This window comes from Poecilia formosa, unplaced genomic scaffold (genome assembly GCF_000485575.1).
Source record: "Poecilia formosa unplaced genomic scaffold, Poecilia_formosa-5.1.2 Scaffold94, whole genome shotgun sequence".
NCBI lineage: Eukaryota > Metazoa > Chordata > Actinopteri > Cyprinodontiformes > Poeciliidae > Poecilia > Poecilia formosa.
The window spans coordinates 1,378,850-1,391,165 of record NW_006800033.1 but is presented as its reverse complement, the minus strand read 5'-3'; the positions used below and the strand labels follow the sequence as shown (position 1 = coordinate 1,391,165).

The window sequence follows — 12,316 nt, the reverse complement described above, 5'->3', positions numbered from 1 at the left end:
AGTACATTCCACTGACCATCGCTGTGAAAATACCTGTGAAAATATGAAGGATTAGAAAAACTGAAAAGAATATACCACTTAATATGGATTTGACTGTTTTTTTGTTTTTTTTTTCTATTTGCCTACATGTCTTCCTAATGCTGTACACACCTGTTGAAGGATTATAGCTATTGCCTGTGTTGGAGAAAACCTTTTTATACTGCAATGGGGTAGCGGTGGTAAAAGGTCCTATGTTTCCAGAACCAGAATCCCTGAGAGCTGCTGAAAAAGCCACCTGAGGAGAGCCTGAAGACATCAAAAGCACCACAAATACATTGGAAAACTGGACATGACGTGATTATATTTCACCATAAAGCTGGAAAATGTATTACTCTACCTGCAGTGAGGCTCCGTAACTCCAGAACTTCTTTTTCAGCGTTTTGCAGCCTGGTCTCCAGAAAAGTAATTTTTTCTGCCATATTTACAACCTTTTCCCCCAGTTCTCCCACTTTTTGAGTTACAGATGTGAGAGAACAGATGTCACAGCAGCTAGCTGAGCCTGCAGTCTGACAGACTCTGTGATTCTCATCAGTTCCAGGATCAGAAAGACAGAAGCCGAATGCTAGCATCAGAATAACAATCTTCTTCATGTTTGCTGCTTTTAAGTCTCTGCTCCTCTCCTCAGACGTCTCCAGCCTTTTATGCCTGCTGGCTGCATGTGATGTTACGTAAAAGCGTAAAAGCCGGTTTCACAAAACTCCAGGAACTGTTGCCTGTCATGTTGATTGATTTTGGAAAACCCCACTAAAATTCAAACACTTTCCTCCCACAGCAGGTAATTTTTAAAGAAGTAGGTCAAGTTATTGTGCATGTCAGTTTGAACTATTTCTGAACTTATAGTTCTTATCATAAACCCCAATCAGGTCTTCCTGTCAGTTTTTTCTCACTTTAAAACCTAATTGAAAAAGTACTAAATAACACATTCTTTGTGAATATTCCTAAAAACAAAATCCAATCTAGTACTAAGGATGGACATCTTTGTGTTCAAGCACTAATTAGTTGGGAGACAGGTCAACCTTTTCCCAACTATTCCTGTAAACAGTTGTTTTTTCCCCCCTTTTCTTTGAATGCTTACCCAACAACGAGTTAAATGGTAAAGATTACAAATGCGATAACCTGACCTTTGTTTCTTTACTGGCGTCATGCTGTGATTGGTCACTGGACAACAAACAGTTCTAGTTACACTATAAAAAATAAGATCAGAATCAGTTCTCAAAGGAGTTTTAACAAAAACTTTTATTTGATTTATTATTGTCAGCAAAAATAAATAAATATGTACAGAAATGTAAATAAATTATAATTTGTCTCAAAAATAAATACAGTTTGAGTATGTTCAATTTACATATCAATAAAATATCTAGGTGTGTGCAAACAGGAGAACTGGTCTCAGACGAGAGTCAAGTGTTGACCATAGTCAAAGCAGCATGATGAGGTTTTGGTTTTGGTAGTAGCCCAGGAGGATAAGGACACTGCAGAGGTCAGAGGTGGTTGCTAATAGCTGCACGGCTCCTCAAGGAAGCGACTGGCTTGTTTCTGTAAAGAGTCGCTGCGTGGGACTCGAAGGCACTGACCATTTGCTTCACAACTTCGTCGAAGAACACGGAGGCCAGCTGAGAGTGCAGCAGAGACTTGAACTCAAAGGACACCTGCAGGAGAAAGAAAAATTAAAATCTTCAAAAGTTAAAAACTACAAATGATCACAAAATCTGCATCCTTGAATGATATTTAGGCTTCGGAAGTTCAGGACTATCAGAAGCCAAAGATTCTCCAAGCTTAACACGAACTGGTTTCTGGTTAATCTTGGTGTAATCAGTGCCGACATTGAGGCCAAACTCCTGTTGGCAGCTCCTTAATGCGCTACATTTACTTCTGCTGCATTCTTACACAACACCAGCAACGATGCACTACACTAAATTTAGAGCATAATGAGATTTCATTCAACACTTCCTCTCCGCCAGTAATCCATTCACAACAGTACGGAAAGAAAAGATCAAAAGTAACAACTCCAAGGAATGGAGTCTGATCTCTTAATTTCTTCCCTTTAAATCAATGTCCGAGCCCTTTTAAGTATTTATAGCCATTCTGGATATTTTCTGGTCTTTGCTTAACTCACAAAGAAGAAGAATAATCTTATTCACAGAAAAGTACTTACAAAGAAATCCACTTTGCAGGATCCTGGGAGGTCTTTGGCTCCAGGGGCAAACCTCCACACCGTTTCAAGATGGCTGAAGAGTGATCCATCAGAGCACACCGCCTGATTTGGACACAAGCAATGTGTCAATGCTGAAAGTTAACAAGCTAATCACTACACCACTCATGAGAACTATTAAAAAGAAGCATTTTGCATTATAACTGTAAATTAATGACGATTTAAAAACATTTTAAACTATAAAAATCCCAGTCAATCTAAGGACTTACTCTAACTTGGTGGTTAGGAACAAAAGTGAGCTCAGATGTGTAACGCTCTGTGATGGGAGGGAAACCAATTTCAAGCTCTGCCCGGACGTTTCCCTTCGGTCCCTTCAGCATTCGAGACTTCTTGCACCAGGGAACAAAATACTTGTACTCCTCTACGTTGGCCACCACCTTGTACATCTCTTCTGGAGTGTACCTGGACACACAGTTACATAGCAAATCATCTAATTAATTTAAATCCCTTTCCGTTAGAATGTTTCATGGTTTTGATATGGTTACAAAATAATAGATGGTAGCCCCAACAAGATTATTTATTTTTATTATTATTATTATTACTATGATCATTTCAAACTGTTTAAATTGGTACTCACTCCAATATCCTGCTCTCCGTGTACTCCATCCTGCGGGTGTTGATGGGGGCAGCCAGGTTGATGAAGGTGCGCCTGGTTGTCCTCATGGGGGTTGCAGGGCAGAGCTGAAGGCTGGCTCGCCTCTCTGTCAGGATCCCACAAGATCCCAAGTGTCTAAAGTGGAAGAAAACATGTATTTCTGAACACATTCACGTCAAGTCTGTGGCTAATACTTCAGAGTAACTCCTTAGAGGATATTTACTTATTTCATTTACTCAATAGAGTAAACCACCAACTGAAAAAAATAAAATAAACTCGCTTTAATTATAATCTGCTAAATTGTGAACATGGCAAATGCATGCTTTGAATAAATCAAAGAAAAAGTTATTTAATCTCCTCCATGCACTTTCTATTTAATAAAGAAACAAGATTTAAGATGATGAAGCAAAATCATTAAAAGACAATTAATGCTTGGGAGGAGCATCTCGAGTGGAAAAAGTCTCACTCACCTAAAGTGTGCTCTTCTGCTGTTTCCACGTACAGCCTTTAAAAGTGTGCCGTCCTTCATATCCACCAGCGCCTTGAACAGCAGAGAAGTCGTTCTTTTGGTCATTCTGTATTTTTACACCAAATACCTCGTTTCACAAACTAACCGGTAAAACCATGCCAGCAGCTGCTGCGCGAGCGCCTTATACTCACAAATGGGGCGTGTCGATGCTACCAAATAAGGAAATGGCTTACGTAACGCCGCCCCGTCATCGGTGTTGACCAATCAGAATACGCATGGGTGGTTTTTAAATGATACGTTTTAAAAAGGTGGGTATACGCACAAATTCCAAAAGTAGTCATAAATCACAATTTCAATGTTTTTGCAGCATAATATAAAAGTCTGTCTAAGATAAACTTTATCTTTGAATGCACATGTATGAGTAATTTATAGATAAAAGGAAGAAAAATGTCAAAATAAAAAACAAAATAAGTCACTTCTTTTGGTAGTACTGTGCCTGTTTTACCCTAGCGAGCCTGGCAAAATAAGATTTTTTTGTTTATTTGTGTAAATGTTGTGCAGTTATAAATGTAATCTATGCATGGTTGGTCTGCTAATTAGATTGTCTGATTTTTTTTATTTTCAATTTAAAGTAGAACATTTTCAACTAAAATAAAAGCTGTTTTTATAGTGAAAAACTGACAATCACAAATTTTAATTTGCTTGAATTAAACCATCTTTTATATAACAAAACTTAAATGTACCAGCAAAGCCTTCAAAAACGGATTCATTTTCTCATATTTTGACACTTATCCCATCAACTGGCACTATGAACGTATACGACACACTGTGACGTTACTGTCCCTGCATATGGTAGTGGTTAGTAATCATTGAGATTGGATAAACAATGTAATGAAAGAATGTGACAAAACCTCTTTTGAAATGTCCTCTTCCGAACTCAACCAACCAATACCCAGCCCTGGATATAAAATTAATTTTGTCAAAAAATACCTCGGTTCAGATACAAAACTGTTAGGGAAAAAGAGTTTTGAAATAAGACTATTTCAGGACATTTGTAGTAATAATCTAACAGGATCAGCAACTCATCTATTTACCTTTAATCTACGTACATAATTACCTAAATCCTATAAACCACTAGACAGGAAAGAGTGAACTGCAACTAAATCACATGGCGTTTGGCATCCAGTGTATGAATGGCATTTAAAGAATTTTCCACTCACAGGACAGAATGAAAGTCCAGCAGGTCACTGACCTGTACATGATGAACCTGGACTCTGATATGACGCGGCAGCAGAGGTCACGAAACTGACTGGAGTAATAATTAAACCAGACACAAAAAGAAAAAAAATAGCACTCAAGCATTTGATTTATTTAAAATATCTTGGAAAAAAATGTTGTCAAGTCATCTCTCCAGACCGAATGTGAAAAATCATTTGTTGCAGCACCTTAAATCCCAGTAATATAGATCCACATAATACATTACATTCTAAAGAGCTCACATGTCTATAAGTGCTTTTATCTTAAATGGTTGTGAGCTAACACGGCCAAACTTGTTGCAGTTGAATCCAAAAAAAGGATCCTCGGAAAGGAATTAGAGCACCTGATCAGGAAAGGATTTCAGAGTCTCAGTCAGGCATGTCAAAAAATAGGTCAGATACGCAAGACGTAGATGTATAGACAAGACAACCTGACTCATGTCAGAAGAGGACAGGCTAATCCCCTGACTGAATTAAACATTACAGCGTGAACCACTGTCTACTGAGACTTTGATCCATGAAACCTTGTGCAACAATTTAATGTCTCAGCAGTTTGTTCAAATATACCTTAAAATTAGTAAAATTCGGATTAGACAAATGTCTGTAAACATTTTTTGACTTCTAACCCTGTTCGATTCTTGCTGAAAGAGAAAGGAGTTGCAGGAACCCTTTGTTTCATATAGCTTTGATTAAAAGTTCAATTGGATTTCTTTGTATTGTATTTGTTTTTGGCTGACGTCCTGTCACAGGCCTTTCACTAAGTACACTGAACATCTCATGATGCAGTGATGCAATGCAGGCTGTTTCTTTGAAACGTTGCCCCCATATTTGTGCTTTTAGTGGAGCTGGCATGAATGCATTAACAAAAAAAAAAACAAAAAAAAAGAAACAGTTATACAAACTATGTCTAACACAATTTGTGGAAGTGTTTGCACCTTTAAAGGGAGCGATTGCTTTTCACTTTAGGATCAGGTCGGTTTGGATAACTTTTGCTTTTATAAGTAAAAACTGCAAAATGCCCACATGCAAATACACACATACATACATGCATAATTTTGTATGTATGTGTGGATATTATTATAACGTGACACCCAATAATTATTCCAGGTTTTTGGTCTTTACATAGACCATCGTTCAGCCAGTCTTTGCTTCTTGCCTTAAAATGGGACAGATTTTTCCGTGTGTTAAAAATAGCAAACTACAGTCCCATAGGTACATTTTTAGAAAATTTTCAGTTTCAACAATCTAATGCAAGAGCCTAGCATGAAGCACTGCAATCCCAGAAAAAATATGGAATGTGAGATAAAGGCTTTGTTGAAATAAACTAATGTAAAGGTTGTGGAATGACTTAAAACAAGATACGTAATCCTTATCAAATATTACTCCACAAGCAATAACTCAGACAAATATAGAATGTGGAGTTGCATTTTTTTTTTTGCAAACTCCTCTTATGAAACTCACTTCATCACCTTTGCCACAGAAGCTAAAATTGGAAAAAACAAACACTATTCTTTTCACTTAGACCAAAGTTTGCAGATAAAGTGGTTACTTGATTGAAAGAGCAACATTTCTGCAGTTATTGGTCCTCATCTGCAAAAATGATCTTGCTCATAGTTTTGATGTATTCCATTCCATCTGGTTCTGTGACCTTCAGTTGGGTAAGAGGAGGCATAACGCTGTTGGTGAAGTATCTGAATGCAGGACTGGTGGAATGGATGGCATCTAGAAATACCTGGAGGAAAAGAAAAACAAAGACATGAGGAAACAGTCGTTACACCACTGCAAGTGAAGAGGTTATTACTGAATTATTTACAAAATTCAACAGTAACTTTCCTTTTAAAGAATTCAGTTGTTTATCTAACCTGTAACTAACTAAGAATGTCTGATCTGTTGTGAAGAAAATGCACTGTGTTTAATAAGGGTCTTATTAACGTTGATGTGGGTGAAATGCAAGAGTTTTATTTTTTCATGTTTTCATGAACTTTCCTTTGTTTTGCATTGTTTTACGTCTGCTGGGTTTAAATCAGTCACATATTTTATTATTGTAAACTTCTTCGTTTAAAAAAAAATAAAAAATGCTGTTATTGGAAATATAAAAAGTACATTTTCTTCAGTTGTTTGTATAACATGAAAAGCATTCACTTTCTTTATGTGCAGCTCATTGTATCTTTACACCACTGGAACTTAGGGAGGGTTTAGAGATAAGGATGTAGCTCTCGTCTGTTTTCAAGGTTTCAAAGATCTTGTCAAAAAATCTTTGAAGAGTAACAATGCTGCTGATCGGAGCTGGAAAAGTGGGCAAGAAGCATTTGTGAGAAGTATAAAAAGGTGGGTACGTGTAGTTTTAGGATTTTATATAAGATTCTGAGGTTGTTAAAGAGGAACTTTTAATGTGTGGATTGTGAGCGAAAGACAGAAAATCAGCGTAGGGCGTTGTAAAGACACCGCTATATTGGCTGAATGACAAGCTGTGAGCAGAGAGGCACAAACATGATTCAGGGCAGTTCTCAATCAGGGAACAACTGTTTCGCACTTGTGCCTCTTGGGAAATGCTACATCTCCATCGGAGCACGAGCCACCAGATTTAAAAGTTATTTTTATCCAAGTGCTATTTGGCACAGAACGCCAAATGAGACTTTTATAGTGCATTTTTATGGTGTGGCTGTCTATCGGTGGTGTGATGTGATTTAATTTTATTGCAGCTTCACACCATGTAATTTATTTTACAATGCCTTGTTTGTTTTTTCTGGTGTGCTGGTCTTGCTTAACATCTGTTGTTGTGTAAATCATGCAATGATAACAAAGGTATTTGATTGTGAGTGATTTTTAGCTTCTTTCTTGGCTGCTGGAGAAATTGTTCACAGCAGACAGGAGAGAAAAAACTTTCAGTGAGCTACACATTCAAAGATTTTTTTTTTTTTCTCAAACATTTCTCCACTGCAACATTTTTTTTTATGTCATAACCAGTTCTTCAGCATTGAGACTGAAGAACTGGACATATGTTACGGCATCTTTAGCTTATTAGATGTGTTAATGAGAAAAACTGCACACCTCGACAATATCTTCAGTGTCCTGTGCAGCATTTTGGAAAACCATGCTGCAGTGTTGCAAGTATTTCTCATACAAACTGATCGTTCGGCCATCAACCTGTTGCAGAGATGGATCCCCAAGCTCTGCCTTCTGCAGGTTAATCAAGAAGTCACTGTTGACCGGACCACACTCAATGAGACTGACTCTGGAAGAAAAAGAAAAGAATCAAAAATATACAACTTAGATTGTCCTTATGTAAATTTACGATTATTGAACAATACACACTTTTATTTTCAGTATTTCTGTCAGGAGTGGTGATGTGGCCGTTAAAACTCACTGTATGTTAAAGTGTTGCAGGAGGACAGCCAGACTCTCACATGCTCCTTCAATTGCAAACTTACTGGCACAGTACATCTCATTAAAAGGCAGACCTGCGAGGGCATTAGAGTGTGTTATTTTGGAAATGTTAAGCATAAGCTAACAAAAAATCGAAGTAACTTGACATTCTTAATCCCTTTCTTAGTTGATTATCTCACCATGAAGCCCTCCGGTGCTGCCCGTGACCAGAATGCGGCCCTGACCTTGTGCTTTCATTCCTGATAAGAACACCTGAATGGTCTGGATGGTGCCAAGAAGGTTGACCTCCAGAATACGCCTCATTGTGTCTAAGGACTGAACCTCTAGGGGTCCCATCAGACCCACACCGGCGTTACACACTGTAAATGAAGAATAAGAGGGAATTATGTGAAAACTGAAAGCAATCCTAACTGAAAGAGATCAGACAGCCACGGGAACAAACCCAGAATGTCCACCCGTTTCTCCACAACTTTGTCCCGTGCCGTCAGGATGGATTGTCTATCAGTCACATCCATTTGAAGTATTTCCAACGTATCCCGGTGCAGATCTTTTACACACTCTAAAAGACGTTCTTTCTTGGCCAGGTTCCTCATGGTGGCATACACTAAAGAGAGTGCAACACCCATGTTTTTGTTTTAAACAAAATAACTGCACAGAAAAGTGAGGGATTGGCAACAAACTTGACAATAAAACCTGACAGAATGACAAGTTATTTATTGCTATCCAGTAGCAGAATGCCTGGCTCCGTTTTGAGTTAGTCCTGAGCAAAAACCTCTCGAGATCATGACTGAAAGATGTCGGCTGTGGTTACCTTTGAACACTTTGCTGGAGTCAGAGGCCAATCGAACGGCCAAGCTGAGTCCGATCCCAGAGGAGCATCCTGTGATCAACACCACCTTCTTCTCCATCGACATGCTGGTGTCTCAAAAATGTCCCGGCTGAAAAGACAGATCTGCAGCTAAGTACAGACGATCAAAGTGAGTCAAACGATGTGATGGGGGGCTGGTGAAAACTCTTCTCAGATCATCACAAGGCCACACGTCCTCAACCATCTGGAGTTCCTTAATTAAATCTCATGTCCTTGTTATTTTGGCTTGTTTTGGTTTTTGGAGGGGAGATGTGTGGGAAACTGAACCTTGTTTTTTTTTTTTTGTATGTGCCTTGCCAAAATTCCTGGCCACATCAGTAACAATAACAAGAGTATATGAGATTACGATGGTCTGAGCTCTAAATGTTTAAAACAGTTGGATTAGCACTGTCATAGTTTCAGTGTTGCCACCAGGCACCAGATGGCAGCATAAGTTCATAATGGCACTCTTATAACAAATAGGCTATGTTTCATTGATAAAAAGACAACAATGGAGGGCCTAGTGGGTTTTATGCTGACACTGTAGTAAAGTGAATATATCTGATTTGCAGATCTACCATTACTTTGCGATGAGTAATATAGGTTTAGCACATAATTGTTTGACTATTGTTTTCATATCTGGTTTATAGAGCAGTCTCTAAATCTGCTCTAACGTATGACAGCTTCAAAATCATCAGTGAGATGGATAACTGTAGCAAATGCAAGTTTAACACAATGAACATACGACTTTTCTAGCTGATTAGAAGGAAGGATACACTGAAAAAACTAACAAGAAACGTTTAATCTAATATGACTTGGAGATCAAACTTTTTTTTTTTACATTTGAACTGCTACCAGCAGCTCAGGATCAAACATATCCCTCATTGTTTTTAATTAATTTAATCAAGTAATAATACAAAAAATCTGTTTATGTGCATAAAGATGAGTTACCACTAGGTGGCCTCTTGTACAAACTATAGATCTGTCAGTGGGGCTCCCTGACTAATCTATTCTTTCCCTGGGCTTTGTTTTGCATGACTGTGACAGCAAATCCTAACACAAAACAAAATGTTAAATCGAAAGCTTGCTCTCCGTGCAGAAAAAAAGTTGTTGTTTTTTTTCTTTTTAAGTTCAGACTAAGCTGGATATGTTTGCTGGTTCTGTGAACAGTTCCATTCTGGCCATTGTTACATGACAATGCTGCAGTAATTGTTTTGTTTTTTAAGAGCAGCTTCCATACTTACAAAGCTGCTCGGCAGCCACATTTGAAAAGAATTTCTTTTTCTGATGGGAGCAAACGGAGTAGGAATTTCCTGCCATTTTGTTGCGTTCCTCTCCTTGAGATGGCATCAGTTTGGCTGCTGTCCCGGAGTCTGCAGGACAGATAACAGTGAGCCTTGAGCCTCTCTGAAATTTCTGCAACTCCCTTGCATTGTTTTAAGCTTTTGAACTGACTGACCTTAGAGGGTTTTAGCTGTTCTATGTCTTGCAAAATGGGAGAAGTGGGGGTGTCCAGTTGACCTACAGAGGCCAATTGTTCTGGAATATGATGTTTCATCATTATAATTGATGGTAAAGTTGTACATAAGCAGATTGCACTACTGAAAAATGATGACGATGAGTTGATAGGCGAGTAAGGGAACAGAAAATGATAATCTGTTCAGCTTTGTGTAATATTTAGTCACTTTTACCTCTGAACACAATCAAGCCGGTCTGAGTCGTTTGGCCTTCGATCCATTCTGGCAGGCTGGTGAAAGCATGAGCAGTTTTGGAAGCTTTCTGCTGCACATGACCCACAGTGTCTCTGAGGCCCAATAATTACCGAGAGGTCCACTGGAAGTGCACAGTGACCCAGAAAAAAAACATTAAAATTACTCTCTGGCAAGACTATCCCACATCACAAGGGCAAGCAGACTTTTGAAAATCTTACAGCTGTGAAATGAGAGCGGAAGAGAGAGGAAAGTTATTCTATTATCCCACATGCACCGCCACATGTCTTTGTGGCATTTTTCAGAACAAAAAGGGAAGAAAATGTGAGACTCATTTTAGACATTTGATGCAGAAAACTGCCACGCTGAAACCGCTTTGCAAACAGTTTAGTGCTGGAACCAAAAATGCTCCGCAGCAACATGAAATCTGTGCGTTTTTTATGTTAATGTTGTGAAAGAACAGACACATGAATGCATGCACTCACAGAATCAGATCTGTACTGTAGTGAGGCAACAGATGCAGATGTGCTCAACAGGAAGCCCCATGTGAAAGAACTGAGCAGAAGTGAAACAACTACAGACATGCTGTGGTGAATGTGGTGAAGTTAAATGTCACGCCATGCCAGACAAATGTTGATGAAAGTTTTTGGTCCATAACCAAAAACTTCTTCTTTTTTTTTTTTTTTCCTGTGAACAGAATTACCTCATAAGACTTTAAATTTTAATAAATCCACCTTTTGAACCTGATAAGAACTTTTTTTTCCCTGACGTCATTTTGTGACGATCGCTGGGATCCCGGTATGAGGATGGAGAGCGGCTTTCTCGTAACTGGAATGCTGAAAAGCAGCAAACATATGTTACAGTCGGTCGCATCAAGAATGGCGTGAAGGTGTTGGCCTTTGCTGACCTGAGAATATTACATGTTTGTAATTCTTTTCTGACAGCACAAGTGGAAAATAGAAACAAAAAGTTCATGCTACAAGAGCGTGTCGCTGATCAATAGCATTCCTTTCTGTTTGCATGACATGTTTTATGTTACTGTAAAAATATGGCCGCCTGATAAGGTAGGGTTCGTGTGTATGTGTGCTTTCACCGTGGCATCTATTTCTATGACAACAAAACAAGTTTGTATGTTAGCAAACATACCACTGGATGTGGAATGTGTGGTATGTGGTAATAGCACCTTTACTTTTCGTTTACTTTTTTCCTCACAAAAACATTTCAGATAATTTTTAAAATTTAAAGAAGGATAACCTGAGAAAATAGATAAAAAAAAGGTTGTTTTTTTAACAATGAAAGGAATGCTTGGATTTATTTTGATGGAAAAAACACTAATGGATGTTCACCTCTGACTGGCTGAAGAATTAGGAGTGGCCTAGTCAAATTAATCACTTAATTAATAAATTAATTCATTAACAAATTATGTTTGTGATGCTGTGGCATAGCCTTCTCGCAATGTCAAAAATTAATCTTTTATCTGTTATTGAACAGTATTTGATTACCTGAGGTATCTAAGTGGGACAACAAAGCAAAAACAACAGAAATACCTAAGGGAGTGTTTGTTCACAACACTGTGGTAAGTAAAGGAAAACATTTTCTAATTTAAACACTAGGGAAAAGTTAAACGGTTCAAATTCAATACCCTACTAAGTGTGATTTATACAAGTTCACTTGGAAATAAAGCAGATATTCATCAGCACTTGACACGAAGAACCTTGCATTCTTGCTGTGGGACCACAATGTTTGCGGACACTTTCATTCCACTCTAAAGCCATAGTTCACTCTTCAAACTAAGATGTCTTTTT

The 12,316-nt window shown here is 38.2% G+C and overlaps 3 protein-coding genes across 5 annotated transcripts in view; all 3 read right to left on the bottom strand.

Annotated features, from left to right (window-relative positions):
* LOC103142210 (complement C1q-like protein 2) overlaps nucleotides 1–11,359 on the bottom strand; it is a 20,777-nt gene extending 9,418 nt beyond the window's left edge. Inside the window, exons 1-4 of one of the 3 annotated variants that reach the window (XM_016674369.1) lie at nucleotides 11,348–11,359; nucleotides 377–586; nucleotides 151–285; nucleotides 1–33 (exon numbers count right to left, since the gene is read on the bottom strand). In XM_016674369.1, the coding sequence (XP_016529855.1) occupies nucleotides 1–33; nucleotides 151–285; nucleotides 377–458 (250 nt within the window). In that variant the 5' untranslated portion in view covers nucleotides 459–586; nucleotides 11,348–11,359. Of the gene's footprint in view, nucleotides 34–150; nucleotides 286–376; nucleotides 897–11,347 lie in introns of those variants that run through there. The other 2 variants (XM_016674368.1, XM_007558144.2) reach the window with 2 other exon arrangements.
* On the bottom strand, nucleotides 1,304–3,481 carry LOC103142209 (coenzyme Q-binding protein COQ10 homolog, mitochondrial). The gene is made up of 5 exons (XM_007558143.2): nucleotides 3,314–3,481; nucleotides 2,826–2,978; nucleotides 2,458–2,650; nucleotides 2,192–2,293; nucleotides 1,304–1,685 (listed from the first exon to the last, which is right to left on the bottom strand). The coding sequence occupies exons 1-5, from the start codon at nucleotides 3,415–3,417 to the stop codon at nucleotides 1,518–1,520; spliced, it is 720 nt and encodes a 239-aa protein (XP_007558205.1). The 5' UTR covers nucleotides 3,418–3,481; the 3' UTR covers nucleotides 1,304–1,517.
* Nucleotides 4,015–8,965, bottom strand: hsd17b1 (hydroxysteroid (17-beta) dehydrogenase 1). Its single transcript, XM_007558142.2, has 6 exons — nucleotides 8,767–8,965; nucleotides 8,398–8,559; nucleotides 8,135–8,314; nucleotides 7,936–8,029; nucleotides 7,620–7,803; nucleotides 4,015–6,300 (listed from the first exon to the last, which is right to left on the bottom strand). The coding sequence occupies exons 1-6, from the start codon at nucleotides 8,867–8,869 to the stop codon at nucleotides 6,145–6,147; spliced, it is 879 nt and encodes a 292-aa protein (XP_007558204.1). The 5' UTR covers nucleotides 8,870–8,965; the 3' UTR covers nucleotides 4,015–6,144.
* Nucleotides 11,360–12,316: the final 957 nt, after the last annotated feature.

Excerpts from the sequence above, each read along its gene's own strand:
- LOC103142209 (XM_007558143.2), bottom strand. The coding sequence starts at position 3,417 with ATGACCAAAAGAACGACTTCTCTGCTGTTCAAGGCGCTGGTGGATATG. Across the intron at positions 2,979-3,313 it reads AGCAGAAGAGCACACTTTAG|ACACTTGGGATCTTGTGGGA; the intron begins GTGAGTGAGACT and ends CTTCCACTTTAG. Across the intron at positions 1,686-2,191 it reads CCTGCAAAGTGGATTTCTTT|GTGTCCTTTGAGTTCAAGTC; the intron begins GTAAGTACTTTT and ends TTTCTCCTGCAG.
- hsd17b1 (XM_007558142.2), bottom strand. The coding sequence starts at position 8,869 with ATGTCGATGGAGAAGAAGGTGGTGTTGATCACAGGATGCTCCTCTGGG. Across the intron at positions 8,560-8,766 it reads CTCCAGCAAAGTGTTCAAAG|TGTATGCCACCATGAGGAAC; the intron begins GTAACCACAGCC and ends CACTCTCTTTAG. Across the intron at positions 6,301-7,619 it reads ACACTGAAGATATTGTCGAG|GTATTTCTAGATGCCATCCA; the intron begins GTGTGCAGTTTT and ends CTTTTCCTCCAG.